Below are 13,573 nucleotides of genomic sequence, written 5' to 3'. Positions count from 1 at the left end.
AAATATGTGTGTTTGCGTGCGTATGTGTAAAGGAGATTGAGATTTTTATGAAAATTTGCCTCATAAATGAAGTTAAAGAGTTTTTTTTTCCCCTCCATGACAATCCTGAGATTACCCAAGAAATAAGAACACCAGGGGCCGGCCCATGGCTCATTTGAGAGAGTGTGGTGCTGATAACACCAAGGCCAAGGGTTTGGATCTCTATATAGGGATGGTCAGTTAGCTCACTTGGGAGAGCGTGGTGCTGACAATGCCAAGTCAAGGGTTAAGATCCCCTTACCAGTCATCTTTAAAAAAAAAAAAAAACACCAAAAAATTCACATTACAAAGTCAATATCCTAAACTATAAGGAAAAAAATGTATTCAAAACATATACACTATCCAAACATCTTTAGTTATATCATTTAAAATATCTTTAAAATTAAAGAGGAAAAGGAGACAAACACAGATTTGTTAATGCCTTCTTTACCCACAATATGAGGGGTGAAATTAATTAAAACTGAACACCCTTTTAAATAAAAAATTTAAAAATAAATAAGCTCTTTGATGTGTCATCTTTATAAATATTAAGTTTAAATACTAGCTCTTCAATTGGGACTAATGTTACATCACCATGAATTAGAAAACTATATTATTTTTTGGTCAGCCAAACAGCTGATAATAGAAAAATTTTCAACATTTACCATACTAAAGTGGAGTTTGTCAATTCACTTTCATATTCTTAGAGGCAACTGAAAAGGCCTTCATCATCCCCCCCCAAAAAAACAAACACAAAAACCTCCATAAAAGAAGTTTGCTAAATGTTAAATACAATCAATCTGCGAATATGTCGGCACTGTGATTTATACAGAGACATTTATCCACAACAGTTCCAAATGTCCATGTGTGCTCAGCACAGGAACAATCAAAAAAGTAAACAAGAGTTGCCATTTCTGTCTGAGAAAGCAGTCTTAATTGCTCAGTATTTCCAAAATGCTGCATCAATCAGAATGAAAGGAACCTCAGTAATGTTTTCCACTGATTATAAAAGCTTCAAATCAAGCTCATTAAATATTTAAAATCAACCTAAAGAAAAATAGACAGTGATGTTTTTTCCTAAATACTGCTTTGTTCATATAACTGACTCTGGAAATCCCAGGCTTAAAAAAAAAAGAGGGAAAAAACAAAAGAATGTTTTATTCTGTTTCATCCACTTCTATGAAGATGTCACTGAAGAAATATTCAGAGACTGTGGCTGGCTCCTCTTCAGGTGCCCGGTTTTGGCCACTTTTACATCTTTCTTTCAGTAAGGGCCGATCACAAGAAACCTAAAAAAGGTAATAAAATAAAAATGCAATACAACATTTATATATTGCTGGTGGTAGTCTAAATTGATATAATCTGTTTGAAAAGTAATATGGCAATAAATATTGAGTTTTAAATATGTTTATACTCACTGACCCAATAGTTTCATTTCTATGCTGTTATATTAAGGAAATAATCCTAAACATTATAGTAAGAGTTTTATGTATAAGATAACCTCTGTAGCATTAGTTATAATAAAATTGGAAGCAACTAAATATACAACACTAAACATGAATAGGTAAATTATAGTGTACCCATGAGCCATGACTTTACCCTAATTTCCATGAAAAAAAAATTAATAATACAGAAAAATATACCATTGTTAAATTTGTAACAAAATCTTTGAATTACTGGCATAAGAATAGACACACAGGACTGGAAGATTAGCTCAGCTGGTTAGAGCATGGTGCTGATAATACCAAGGTCCAGGGTTCTATCCTTGTACCAACCAGTCACAAAAAAAAAAAAAAAGCAAAAAAACATAAGAATAGACAGAGCCATGAAACAAAACAGCACCCAAAGGAAACATCACAAATCAGACACCTTATCAAAAAATAAGATAGCATGGTATTGGCACAGGAACAGACATACATATCAATGAAACAGACAACTATTAATAATCCCAAAATATATGGAAATTTAGTACCTAATATAGATATTATTTTTTAAAAAATGAGAAAAGTTGGATTATTCAGTAAATAATACTGGACAACTATATATGAGCATCTCAGGAGAAAAAAAGTCAGACCTATATATATCACCAAAGTAAATTCCAGATGGATCAAAAGATTTAAATGTAAAAGCGTTAAAAAAACAAACAAAAAAATCTACTATAAAATTCCACAGGAGGGCCGGCCCATGGCTCACTTGGGAGAGTGTGGTGCTGACAACACCAAGTCAACGGTTAAGATCCCCTTACCGGTCATCTTTCAAAAAAAAAAAACCCATGGGAAACACTTTTATAATCCTGGATTGGTGAGGGAAGGAGGTTACCTGTTTTAATGACTTGAAAGCTAGAAGCCATTATAGAAAAGATTGATAAATTCATCTGTACAAAAATAAAAAATGTCTGCATGGCAAAAAACTACCATACGTAAAACCAAATCAAAGGAAAAATGATATACAAAGGGAAAAAAAATTTGCAACATATCAAAAAGGGCTTTTTTCCTTAATATAATAAGAACTTCTACAAATAGTATGAAAAAGACCAGCAACCTAATTTTTTAAAGAAGTCCAATGATATGAACAGATTTTTCACAGAAATAAAACACAAATGACTAAAACACACAAAGAGATGCTCAACCTCACTCAATAAGAATATGCGCTCATTAAATCTAGAAAGAATGTCAAAAGTGAAAAGAACTGATAACAGACTAGTGTGAGAAAAAAGGACCTCCCATACACTGCTGCTAAGAGTAGAAACTAATATAGTCTAATATAATACCTATTGAGGGTAATCAGGCAGTACCTATCAAAAGAATAATGATTCATTTTTATTTCTTTCTTTTATTTTGGCAGCTGATTAGTAAGGAGATCCAAGCCCATGACCTTGGTGTTACCAGCACCATGCTCTAACCAAGTGAGTTAACCATCCACTCCATTGACCAGCAATTCTTTTTCTACGAATTAAACCCATGGATAAACATGAAAAATGACCCATTTACAAATTAACTATTACCACATTGCTTAAAATAAGCAAATAATCAGGAACAACCTAAATGCCTACCAGTGTGAGACCAGCTTCACTCTATGGTACAACCAAATAATGGAATACTATGTGGTCATTAAAAACAATAAGGATACTATTGGGTACTTATCCCTGAAAAATGAAAACTTACATTGACACAAAGACCTGTATATAAATGTTCACAGCAGCTTTACTCATAATAGCCAAAACCTGAAAACTACATAAAATTATCTGGATGAATCTCCAGAAAACTATGTTAAGTGAAAAAAGCCAATCCCAAATGCATGATTCTGTTCACATAACTATATATAAAATTCCTTTTATATAACATTCTATTATTATTATTTAAAGCTTATTATTATAAAAATGTTTAAACAGACATTAGAACAGATACAACAATGTAACTCCACATGCACCCACCACCCAGCTTTCACAATACATAACATTCTCAAAATGACAAATGTCATGATGAACAGGTTGACAGAAGTTAATAAGGAAGTCCAGATAGGAGAGAAGTGTGTGTGTCTACAAAAGAGCAACACAAAGGATCCTTGTAGTGACAGAACTTTTCAGCATCTTGACTAAAGCAATGTTAATATCCTGGGTTGTGACACTGTAACATGGTTTTGCAAGATGTTACCATTGAGGGGGAAGTGATTAAAGGGTAGATGGGATTTCTTACAACTGCATGTGAATCTACAATTATCTCAAAATAAAAAGTTAAGTAGCTGGCTGGTTAGTTCAATTGGTTAGAGCATGGTGCTGATAACACCAAGGCTCAGGGTTTGATCTTTGTGCTGGCCGGCCACCAAACAAACAAAAAAAGTTAAATCAAGAGAGAGAAAGAACGAGGAAGCTCTTTAATATCATATACCTGTGGGAAGGGGAAACTGGGAGGCTAAAGGACAGATGTGGGAAACTTTTCACTGTAAATCTTTTTTTTTTTGTAGATTATGAATTGTGAAACACAAAATATCATTCAAAAAAACAAAGCAGCAATTTGAGAATAAAATTTAATTTAGACTCTTGCGCCTTATACTATACATCAAAGTCAATAACCATGAATAGACTTAAAATTTAAAAACTGATTACTGAAAATTTTATACCTCTGGAGAAAAACTTCCTAATAAGAAGCTATAAATCAGCTAAAGATAGAAACAAAAAAAGAAAAAACCACAAATGAGATGAGAATTCTAGCAAATATGTGGAAAAAACCCAAGTCACGAGTAACTAAAGAAATGCAAATTAAACCAATGAAATGACAATTTCACCCTCTTCCATTATATTAAACAGAAAAAAAAGAATTTATTTTGAAGTGTTAATATCTAATGCTGGCAAGGATGTGATTAAACTGGCACTCCTACACTGCTGGTATTTAAAACAACCATTCTACAAAATAACCTGGCAATGATAATCAAAACAAAATTTTACTCTCAGACAATAATTCTAGGAAATAATATGAAAATTTAAAAAAAAGCTAAAGATGTTTAATAAAAGTACCCCTTTCAAAGCTTCATGCCATCCAATAGATGGTCACTGGTCTTCTTTTGAGATCTTAAATCACCCCAATATCCTTCCAAAGTCTTTAATACAAGTTCTCAGATTTTTTTCCAACCCAGTACTTGCCATTGAACAGCTTCAGGATAGAAATGAAACATGCAAACAAATTCTAGTTTTACAATTTCTTGAATTCTTGAGGGTACCAGGACATTTCTCCTAAGACAAATAAAATAGAAGCACTGCTTCGTTTTGCTTTCACAAGTCAGAAGGGTCTTCAGGTTAAAGGAATGGCAATTAAGTGTCCATGTATTACTAGTACAAGGGCTGTGTACTAAACTAGCTGTAACTTCCTAATTCAACACCTTATCTTCTTCCAGTATGGAGGGAGGGGTATGAGGGGGAAGAGATGGATGGGAGTTGCTCTGAAATAATTTCTGACATCCAAATGAAAATAACAATTACCATATTTTCTCTAGTTGAGTCTGATATCCAACCCATTTTATACAAACAAAAGAATACAGTAGTTATCACGTACCTGAGTTGCTGAACTGCCAATATTCTCAGACTGAGTATTAGTAACACCACTTGGAGAAGGAACATCAGAGGACTCTTGACTTTTTTTCTGGCTTTTACTGAGTCTATTAGATCTTTTCAAATTTTGTCTAGATACAGGTATAAGAGGTTTTAGGCGCTTCTTACTATGGACCTGAGTAGGTTCATCAGACTCCAAACTATTCTTTGAACATATTAAAGACAAAAATCCCAGGGGTCTTCTGCCAGGCCTAGAAATGCAAACGTAAAGATATTCAAGAATATCCAGGAAGACACATTCTTAATATACTAACTTTTCTGTTAATGCTAAAATGGCCCCCTCTGTAAGTATTGATACTACTATGCCATGACACATATTTGCGACAAAGGTTTAAGGCTTACTCTAGAGCAGTGCTTCTCAAACTTAAAAGTGCATACAAGAAATAATAAATGCATGTGGTGATGGGTACACTAAATACCCTGACTGGATCATTATACAACATATATGTATTGAAGCATCAAATTTTAGCCCATAAATATGTACAATTACAAGGTGTCTATTAACATTCTTTTTTTTAAAGAGCATATAAATCACCTGGGGATCTTATTAAAATATTTTAGGCTGGCCAGTTAGCTCAGCTGGTTAGAGCGCAATTTTATAACACCAAAGCTCAAGGGTTTGGATGATTATTCAAGATTTCAATACAACAACTTCCAGAGGTACCTCTGATGTCAGCCCTATGTCTCCTACAATCTGTATGTGCATTAGTAACTACTGTATGGTAGAATATGAAATGATCAAAACAATAGCCATTGACAATCTGAAAAAATAAGTATGCAATAATATATTCTTAAGATTTTCTATCTAAAATGTGAAAGTTTCAGCATTTGAAGTTAAACTCTCGTATGCATTTATCTGGAACATTACTTTATATACTTTGCTGAAACTTCCTCCCTTTACATAAATGATGAAGGGATGTGTTTATTATACACCATTCTTAGTACTGGATTTAATCTTTATATATATCTGTTCTATAGAGGTTACATTTATCACAGAGAGAGAAAGAGACAGAGACATTTATTAAAGATTTTCTCATGATACCTGGATAGTGGGGTTTTTGAAGATGATGTTCTGCTATCCATTTGTTCAGATTTAGAAGCAGCATCACTTCTTTCTTCCTTATCAGACACAACCATCTCATCCTGAGGTAACTGAGGCATATTCTTTTCTATACATGTATTTATTACTTTATCAAGAGATCTAGATCCTATACTCTGAAAACCTGGTTCAAGTTGTTGTTTTTGAGGTTCTGGAGTTGTATGTGTGCTTCCTGAGGTAGGGAAAATACTTTGTTCCTTGTAAGACTCCCCTTCAAAAAAAGAGAGCAAATGGTAAGCACAGATACTGAAATTAACACACTGAATTAAGTCACAATATTTGAAGGAAAAAAACCATGGTATTCTATAATAAACCTATCCTAATAAGAGTAAGCTAAATTATAGTTAGTGGAGTTACTTGGACTATTAAATATTAAGAACATTATAACTGGTTGAAAGCTATGGTAACAGCTTCTGCACTCAGACATAAAATAGTCATATCAATATATTTTCTAGAAAATCTTTTTCTATAAATATTTCTTGAACTATCAGAATAAAAGGGTGGTCATTTTCTAAAAATCTAAGGCTTGTTAAAATGTAGAAGCTGGGCCAACCCAAAATATAGGTGTTAACTCCTGGATATGTGTGGTCTCATGGCAGAGCAAAACCCACAAACTCTCAAACACTAAAGTTTAGCTAAAGAGTACTCTTTCCCTAACTAAATAGTAGAAAAAGCCAAAGTAGCAATTAATTAGGACAAAAAGTAGCATTAGGACAAAATAATAAGACATTTATTGTTAAATAAAAAACATTTTCCCTGAGGATAGCTGGTTTTAAGGCCGTGTTCCCAATGAGAGCATTTAGCTTCCATGAAGGCTGAATAAAGTTGGTAGTATACCTACTAGAAAAAAACCCATTAAAGATGGTATATAACATATTCACTAATACTTCAATGTGCTGTGATTTGTTTAATGCTTTTTTTGGAGAGGAGATGGATGGGAGAAATCTTAGGATATTTCTAGAGACTGGAGACTGTAACCATATACAGTTTCACAGCGTTGGGACAACTGAGATTAAGTCTATGCCCTGTTATTAACATTATAAGTGTTTTAAAAAACCAGAACCATCATAGGTTATCAAATCCTTCCATCCTGTATTTCTAATTCTGTAAGATGCTATCAACAACTTTTTTTAAGTTTTTTTTTAAAATTTTATTTTGTCAATATACAATGTGGTTGATTATCGTGCCCCATTACTGAAACCTCCCTCCATCCCCCCTATCCCCCCTCCCTCCCAACAACCTATCTGTTCGCTTGTCATATCAACTTCAAGGAATTGTAATTGTTGTGTCTTCTTCCCTCACCCCCCCCCCAGTTTATTTGTGTATATATTTATTTTAGCTCCCACAAATAAATGAGAACATGTGATATTTTTCTTTCTGTGCCTGACTCGTTTCACTTAATATAATTCTCTCAAGGTCCATCCGTGTTGTTGCAAATGGCAGTATTTCATTCTTTTTTATATCTGAGTGTATTCCATTGTGTAGATGTACCACATTTTCCGTATCCACTCATCTGATGATGGACATTTGGGCTGGTTCCAACTCTTAGCTATTGTAAAGAGTGCTGCGATGAACAATGGGGAACAGGTATACCTTCGACTTGATGATTTCCATTCCTCTGGGTATATTCCCAGCAGTGGGATAGCTGGGTCATATGGAAGATCTATCTGCAATTGTTTGAGGAACCTCCATACCATTTTCCATAGAAGCTGCACCATTTTGCAGTCCCACCAACAATGTATGAGAGTTCCTTTTTCTCCGAAACCTCGCCAGCATTTGTCATTCACAGTCTTTTGGATATTAGCCATCCTAACTGGGGTGAGATGGTATCTCAGTGTGGTTTTGATTTGCATTTCCCGGATACTGAGTGATGTTGAGCATTTTTTCATGTGTCTGTTGGCCATTCGTATATCTTCCTTTGAGAAATGCCATTTAGCTCTTTTGCCCATTTTTTAATTGGGTTACTTGTTTTTTTGTTGTTAAGTTGTTTGAGTTCCTTGTATATTCTGGATATTAATCCTTTGTCAGATGTATATCTTGCAAATATTTTCTCCCACTCTGTTGGTGGTCTTTTAATTCTGTTAATTGTTTCTTTTGCTCGGCCGAAGCTTTTTAGTTTGATATAATCCCATTTATTTATTTTTCCTTTGGTTGCCCATGCTTTTGGGGTCGTATTCATGAAGTCTGTGCCCAGTCCTACTTCCTGAAGTGTTTCTCCTATGTTTTCTTTAAGAAGTTTTATTGTTTCAGGGTGTATATTTAATTCTTTAATCCACTTTGAGTTGATTTATGGTGAGAGGTATGGGTCTAGTTTCATTCTCCTGCATATGGATATCTAGTTATCCCAGCACCATTTGCTGAAGAGGCAGTCTCTTCCCCCGTGTATAGGCTTGATGCCTTTGTCAAAGATCAGATGGCTGTAGGTGTGTGGGGTGATTTCTGGATTCTCTATTCTATTCCATTGATTGGTGTGTCTGTTTTTATGCCAGTACCATGCTGTTTTGGTTATTATAGCTGTGTAGAATAATTTAAAGTCAGGTAATGTTATGCCTCCAGCTTTATTTTTTTTGCTCAGAATTGCTTTGGCTATGCATGGTCTTTTGTTATTCCATATAAATGTCCGGATAGTTTTTTCCACTTCTGAAAAAAATGTCATTGGAATTTTGATGGGGATTGCATTGAATCTGTATATCTTTTTTAAGTTCTTGAGCAGCATTATCATAGTTAAGCAACGGCTGTAGATGTGACTGACAAGCCTATATCACAGCAAAGTTTACAAGAAAAACAGAATAATATAAAAGAAATGAAAACAAAGAGGTGTGCAAAATACAGAATAAATGTGACTGGCTGCCTTAGTTCTTTCTTTTTTTTTTTTTTTTTCTTTTGGGCTGCTGGCTGGTACAGGGATTTGAACCTTTGACCTTGGTGTTGTTAACACTGCACTTTAACCAACTGAGCTAACCAGCCACCCCTGGCTGCCTTAGTTCTGAGGAAAATAGACCCTAAATGGTTTAATAGCCCACAGAAATTTGAAATTCCTATATAAATATAAGACTCCAAGATCTCTGGAGCCTCTATAGGTGGCTTAAGCCTGAAAAGATCTCTAGTACTAAACTAATTCTCAGGGTAAAGTTAAGGACCTATTTTTTTTTTTTTTTAAACTGCCTTTATACTCAGCTTTCTAAATCCTGAACTGTAGCCGTTGAGCTTTTACAGAAAATCCTTGTAGCTGTATGATTCCCTATTGATTACAGAATGAAGGCGCTTATTTTGGCTTAGCAAAGTGCCAATACCAAGGCCTTACAAGGGAAGACAAACACTAATAATGTAAGTATTACTCTTACAGAAAACTGAGAAAGACTCTGCTTCACTCTCATATTTGAAGAAGACACATCAAAAATAATAAAGTGTACTTAGCAAAATGCAATCATATTAAAATTTATTTCACTCACCTGTTTCCTCAAAAACATCTGTTAATTCCTCTGAACACACCTGTTGAAAAAAAAAAATTTAGAAATCTGTTTATCAAGTAAAATGAAAATTAATTATATTTTCTTCCTTTCTTTTTTCTTTAAGAAACCACGTATCTCCCAGAAAGCTCTAGAGTCAGACAGGAAAGGTATCCAATAATATTCATTTTTCTTAACATCATAAAACATAACTATCACAATCCAAAAGCCAGCATCCCACATAATAAACACTAGAAGTATTCCCATTAAAATAAGGAATCAGAAAAAGAGCCGGCCAGTTAGCTCATTTGGTTAGAGGGTGCTACTGATAACACCAAGATCTAGGATTTGATCCCTGTGCCGGCCAGCAAAAAACAAAAAAAGATATGTACTATTGGGACTACTTTCTAACCTTGTTCTTGAGTTATATTAGCCAATATAATTAAAAAGAAAAATCAGAACTATAAACAGAAGAGAAAAATTAGAATTACATTTGCATATATGATATTGTGTTTATCTACAAAATCCAAGAGAATCAACTGAAAAATTACTGCACACAATGAGGGAATTCAGTAAGCTCTCTAAGTAGAAAGCAACTCAATAAAATTTTATCATCAAAAAGATATAATTCTTAGGGATAACCTAGTAAGAAATATATAAAATCTATATGAAGAAGAGCTTAAAATAAACTTGAAAGACACAAAATAAGACTTAAACAAATGAAAGGGTATACCATATTTTGGGGCAGGAAGATTCAATATCATAATCATGGTTTCAATTTTCCCTAAGTTAATCCATCAAGTTAATATGATTCTCCACCACTGCCTCGTGGAGCCAGGGACTGGACCCCCTCTCCCCAACAACCAGGCACACCACCAGTGTCTCAGGGCCTGCCCAGGGATCTGAGGCATGAAGCCGGACACCGGACACCCCCCCCCCCACCCAACCAGGCACAACGCCAGTGCCTCAGGGCCTGCCCAGGGACCTGAGGCATGGAGCTGGGTACCAGACCCCCCCACACAACCAGGCACACCACCAGCACCAAGGAGCATGCCAAAAACATCACCTCCATGTGGGTGGCCCACAACAGCCACCACAATAACCACAGCTGCCATGAAAATGGCTACACACCACAGCCACCTCACAGATGATCTACCAGCCACTGGAGTGCACTGACACAAGGAGAGTCACCAGAGGAGACCAAAGAAAAGAAGAAAATGTCTCTCTCCACAAAGCCCATTCCAGAGTGACAGAAGAAGCATCTGCTCTGCGATAGTATTGGGGGACCTGAACACACCTTTCAACATTGGACAGACCATCTAGGCAACAAACCAATAGAGTAACCATGACTGTTTCAGAGGGAGAGAAGAAATCTAGGGTTATCAGAGTGGGAAGGAGGGAGGGAGAGGGGAATAGGGAGATTGAACAAGGGGCATAAAGAATAAGAATAATATTTGATTTGTAACAATATGTATACTAGTAATATTGATTTGATCAACATATGTCAACACTGAACCCCCAAAATATGTATAACTGATTATGATTCAATAAAAATTAAAATATATATATGATTCTAATATGAATACAATAAAATTCTTTTTTAAAAATCTAAACTAGTTAATTCTAAAATCCATATAAATTTGAGAACATATAAGCGATGAAGAAAAACCTGAAAAAAGAAAAAATTATATGGGGTTAGAGGAGATAATATCCCTAATAAGATACTAAAGCACACTATAAAGCTAAATTAAAACAGTGTCACACTGGCCACAGAACAAATAGGTGAATCAACATAAAAGAAAAGAAAGTTCAGGAATACATCCAAACACATATGGAGATGTAATATCTGACAAAAGTAGAATTTCGCATCAGTGGAAAAAAGATGAATTTTCAATAAATGGTGAAAGATATCTGGGGAAAATTAAGTTGGCCCTATTCCTTATACCAAAGTAAATTCTAGACAAATCAATAATATTAAACTAGAAAATTTATTTTAAATCTCAAGGAAGGACTTTCAATGTATAACATAATCCTGAGAAGCCATATACAAAAAGACTGATACATCTGGATTACAGAAAACTAAAAACTGTCTGTATGCCTATCTGAATGCAGTGTGTGCACTCTAGAATTTTGTACAAGCAATTTTATTAAGATGCTAAAAATGTTTAGAAAACAAAAATACAAGTAAACCTAAAAGACATCACACTTTTCTTACATATTCACACCACTGTACATCTATCATTTTTTAAATGGCATATTTTAATTTGTTGACCTAGTTCTGTATTCAGTAATGTACATATCTTTTTTCCATGTCATTAAACATACTTCAAAATAAAGCAATGCCTGCATGGAATGCTGATAAATTATTGAAACTGGGTGACTGGTAAGTGGGGGTACATTATACTAATCTGCCTATCTTTTTATATGTTTGAAAATTTTCATATTAAAAAGTTAATTTAAAAAAATCTGCATAAGAAAACCACAAAAAGCACAGTCAAAAGACAACAAACTGGGAAAAAATATTTGCAGCTTATTATCACAGATATATGTATAACAGGGAGTTCTCTAGCTCTATAAGAAAAAGATCAACAGCCCAACTGAAAAATGGGTGAAGAAAAAAAGGAGTCATTTCACAGAAAAGGAAATAAAAAAAAAATTTTTTTTTTTTTTTTGGTCATGGCTGACTGGTACAGTGATCAAACCCTGGACCGTGGTGTTACCAGCACTGTGCTCTGAGCTAACCAGCCAGCCCCAAAAGGCTCTTAAGCATATGAAAAGATATCCAATCTCACCCATAATAAGAGAAATTAAAACTATTCTGGGATACCATTTTTTTACCTACCAAATATATGAGAGTACACTGCCTCTGAGTCTGCTATCTGCAAGTTGGTCCTCAACTTTCCCTTTGAGAATACAGATTCTAAATTGGCTTTTCCACAGTATAGTTACACAAGCAAGAGGGTAATAGGAAAACTACAACACAGTGGCTAGTAATTGAATCTGCATAATCTGGTCAGACTTCTCTGAGGCAGTGATGACTAAGCTAAAGAAGTTTTTATGCTTTGCAAAGGAATGTTTCATACAGAAGGGACAGCAAATAAAATGCCCTGGGATATGACGGATCTGAAAGATGGCCAATGTGATTAGAAAACAATGCAGAGACTAGCACAAAATGAGAAATGAGACAGAAATGGGACAGACCATATAGGGCCTTAGAGGCTCTGGTTTTATTCCTAAGAGCAATAGGAAGCTATAAGCATTATGATGATGATATCACTACTGGTATTTTACCCAGCAGGAAACTCATTCAGAAAGATGAAAGATCTTGCCCAAGGTCACACAGCTATCAGGTGGTACAGGCAAGATTCAGACCTGTATGATGCTTTTAGCCTTATTTTTAGCCACTGTCATAGAGCTGGCTGTGACAGAGCTGACTAACATCCATCAGTTTTCAGCAAGAACTAGTTGAGAGTGATAATACAAAACTGGTTTTACCTGGATTATTTATGATGAAAAGTATCAGAACTATCTTTATATACATATCTAAAAGTTGAAGGAGTCTAAAAGAAAAAATAGAAACAGATTTGCTGCAATATGGCCATCTTACTTGTTTAATAATTCTATCTTACCTTGGAGGTATACTCTTGACAATCATCTCTTGAATTGAGTGAACTTTTTTTGGCAGGAGGAACATGGTCACGTTCATCAAGCCTACAATGAAATCTCTTCCTAGATATAATATCCAAATCAGCAGGAGGCTTTTCAGAATCATCTCTTCCAGAATTAGATAAACACATGGCATCCTGGCCAACTGAAGCTACTGGTAAACTCATACTGCACAGAAAATGAATACATATTAAATCAGTGAATTAGAAGTTACTTAATGAAATTGAAGCTGAGCTA

General features: G+C 34.7%; 1 protein-coding gene across 3 annotated transcripts in view; it reads right to left on the bottom strand.

Annotated features, from left to right (window-relative positions):
• Positions 1 to 463: 463 nt before the first annotated feature.
• Positions 464 to 13,573, bottom strand: part of BDP1 (B double prime 1, subunit of RNA polymerase III transcription initiation factor IIIB) — an 81,799-nt gene continuing 68,689 nt past the window's right edge. For all 3 annotated transcript variants that reach the window (XM_063085919.1, XM_063085921.1, XM_063085920.1), the window contains 5 exons: positions 13,300 to 13,504; positions 9,674 to 9,713; positions 6,165 to 6,432; positions 5,067 to 5,313; positions 464 to 1,307 (listed from right to left, as the gene is read on the bottom strand). In XM_063085919.1, the coding sequence (XP_062941989.1) occupies positions 1,176 to 1,307; positions 5,067 to 5,313; positions 6,165 to 6,432; positions 9,674 to 9,713; positions 13,300 to 13,504 (892 nt within the window). In that variant the 3' untranslated portion in view covers positions 464 to 1,175. The remainder of the gene's footprint in view (positions 1,308 to 5,066; positions 5,314 to 6,164; positions 6,433 to 9,673; positions 9,714 to 13,299; positions 13,505 to 13,573) is intronic.

This window comes from Cynocephalus volans, chromosome 2, assembly GCF_027409185.1.
Source record: "Cynocephalus volans isolate mCynVol1 chromosome 2, mCynVol1.pri, whole genome shotgun sequence".
NCBI classification, from domain to species: Eukaryota; Metazoa; Chordata; class Mammalia; order Dermoptera; family Cynocephalidae; genus Cynocephalus; species Cynocephalus volans.
Note: the sequence above shows the minus strand (reverse complement) of the source record. Positions and strands in the feature narration are given on the sequence as shown.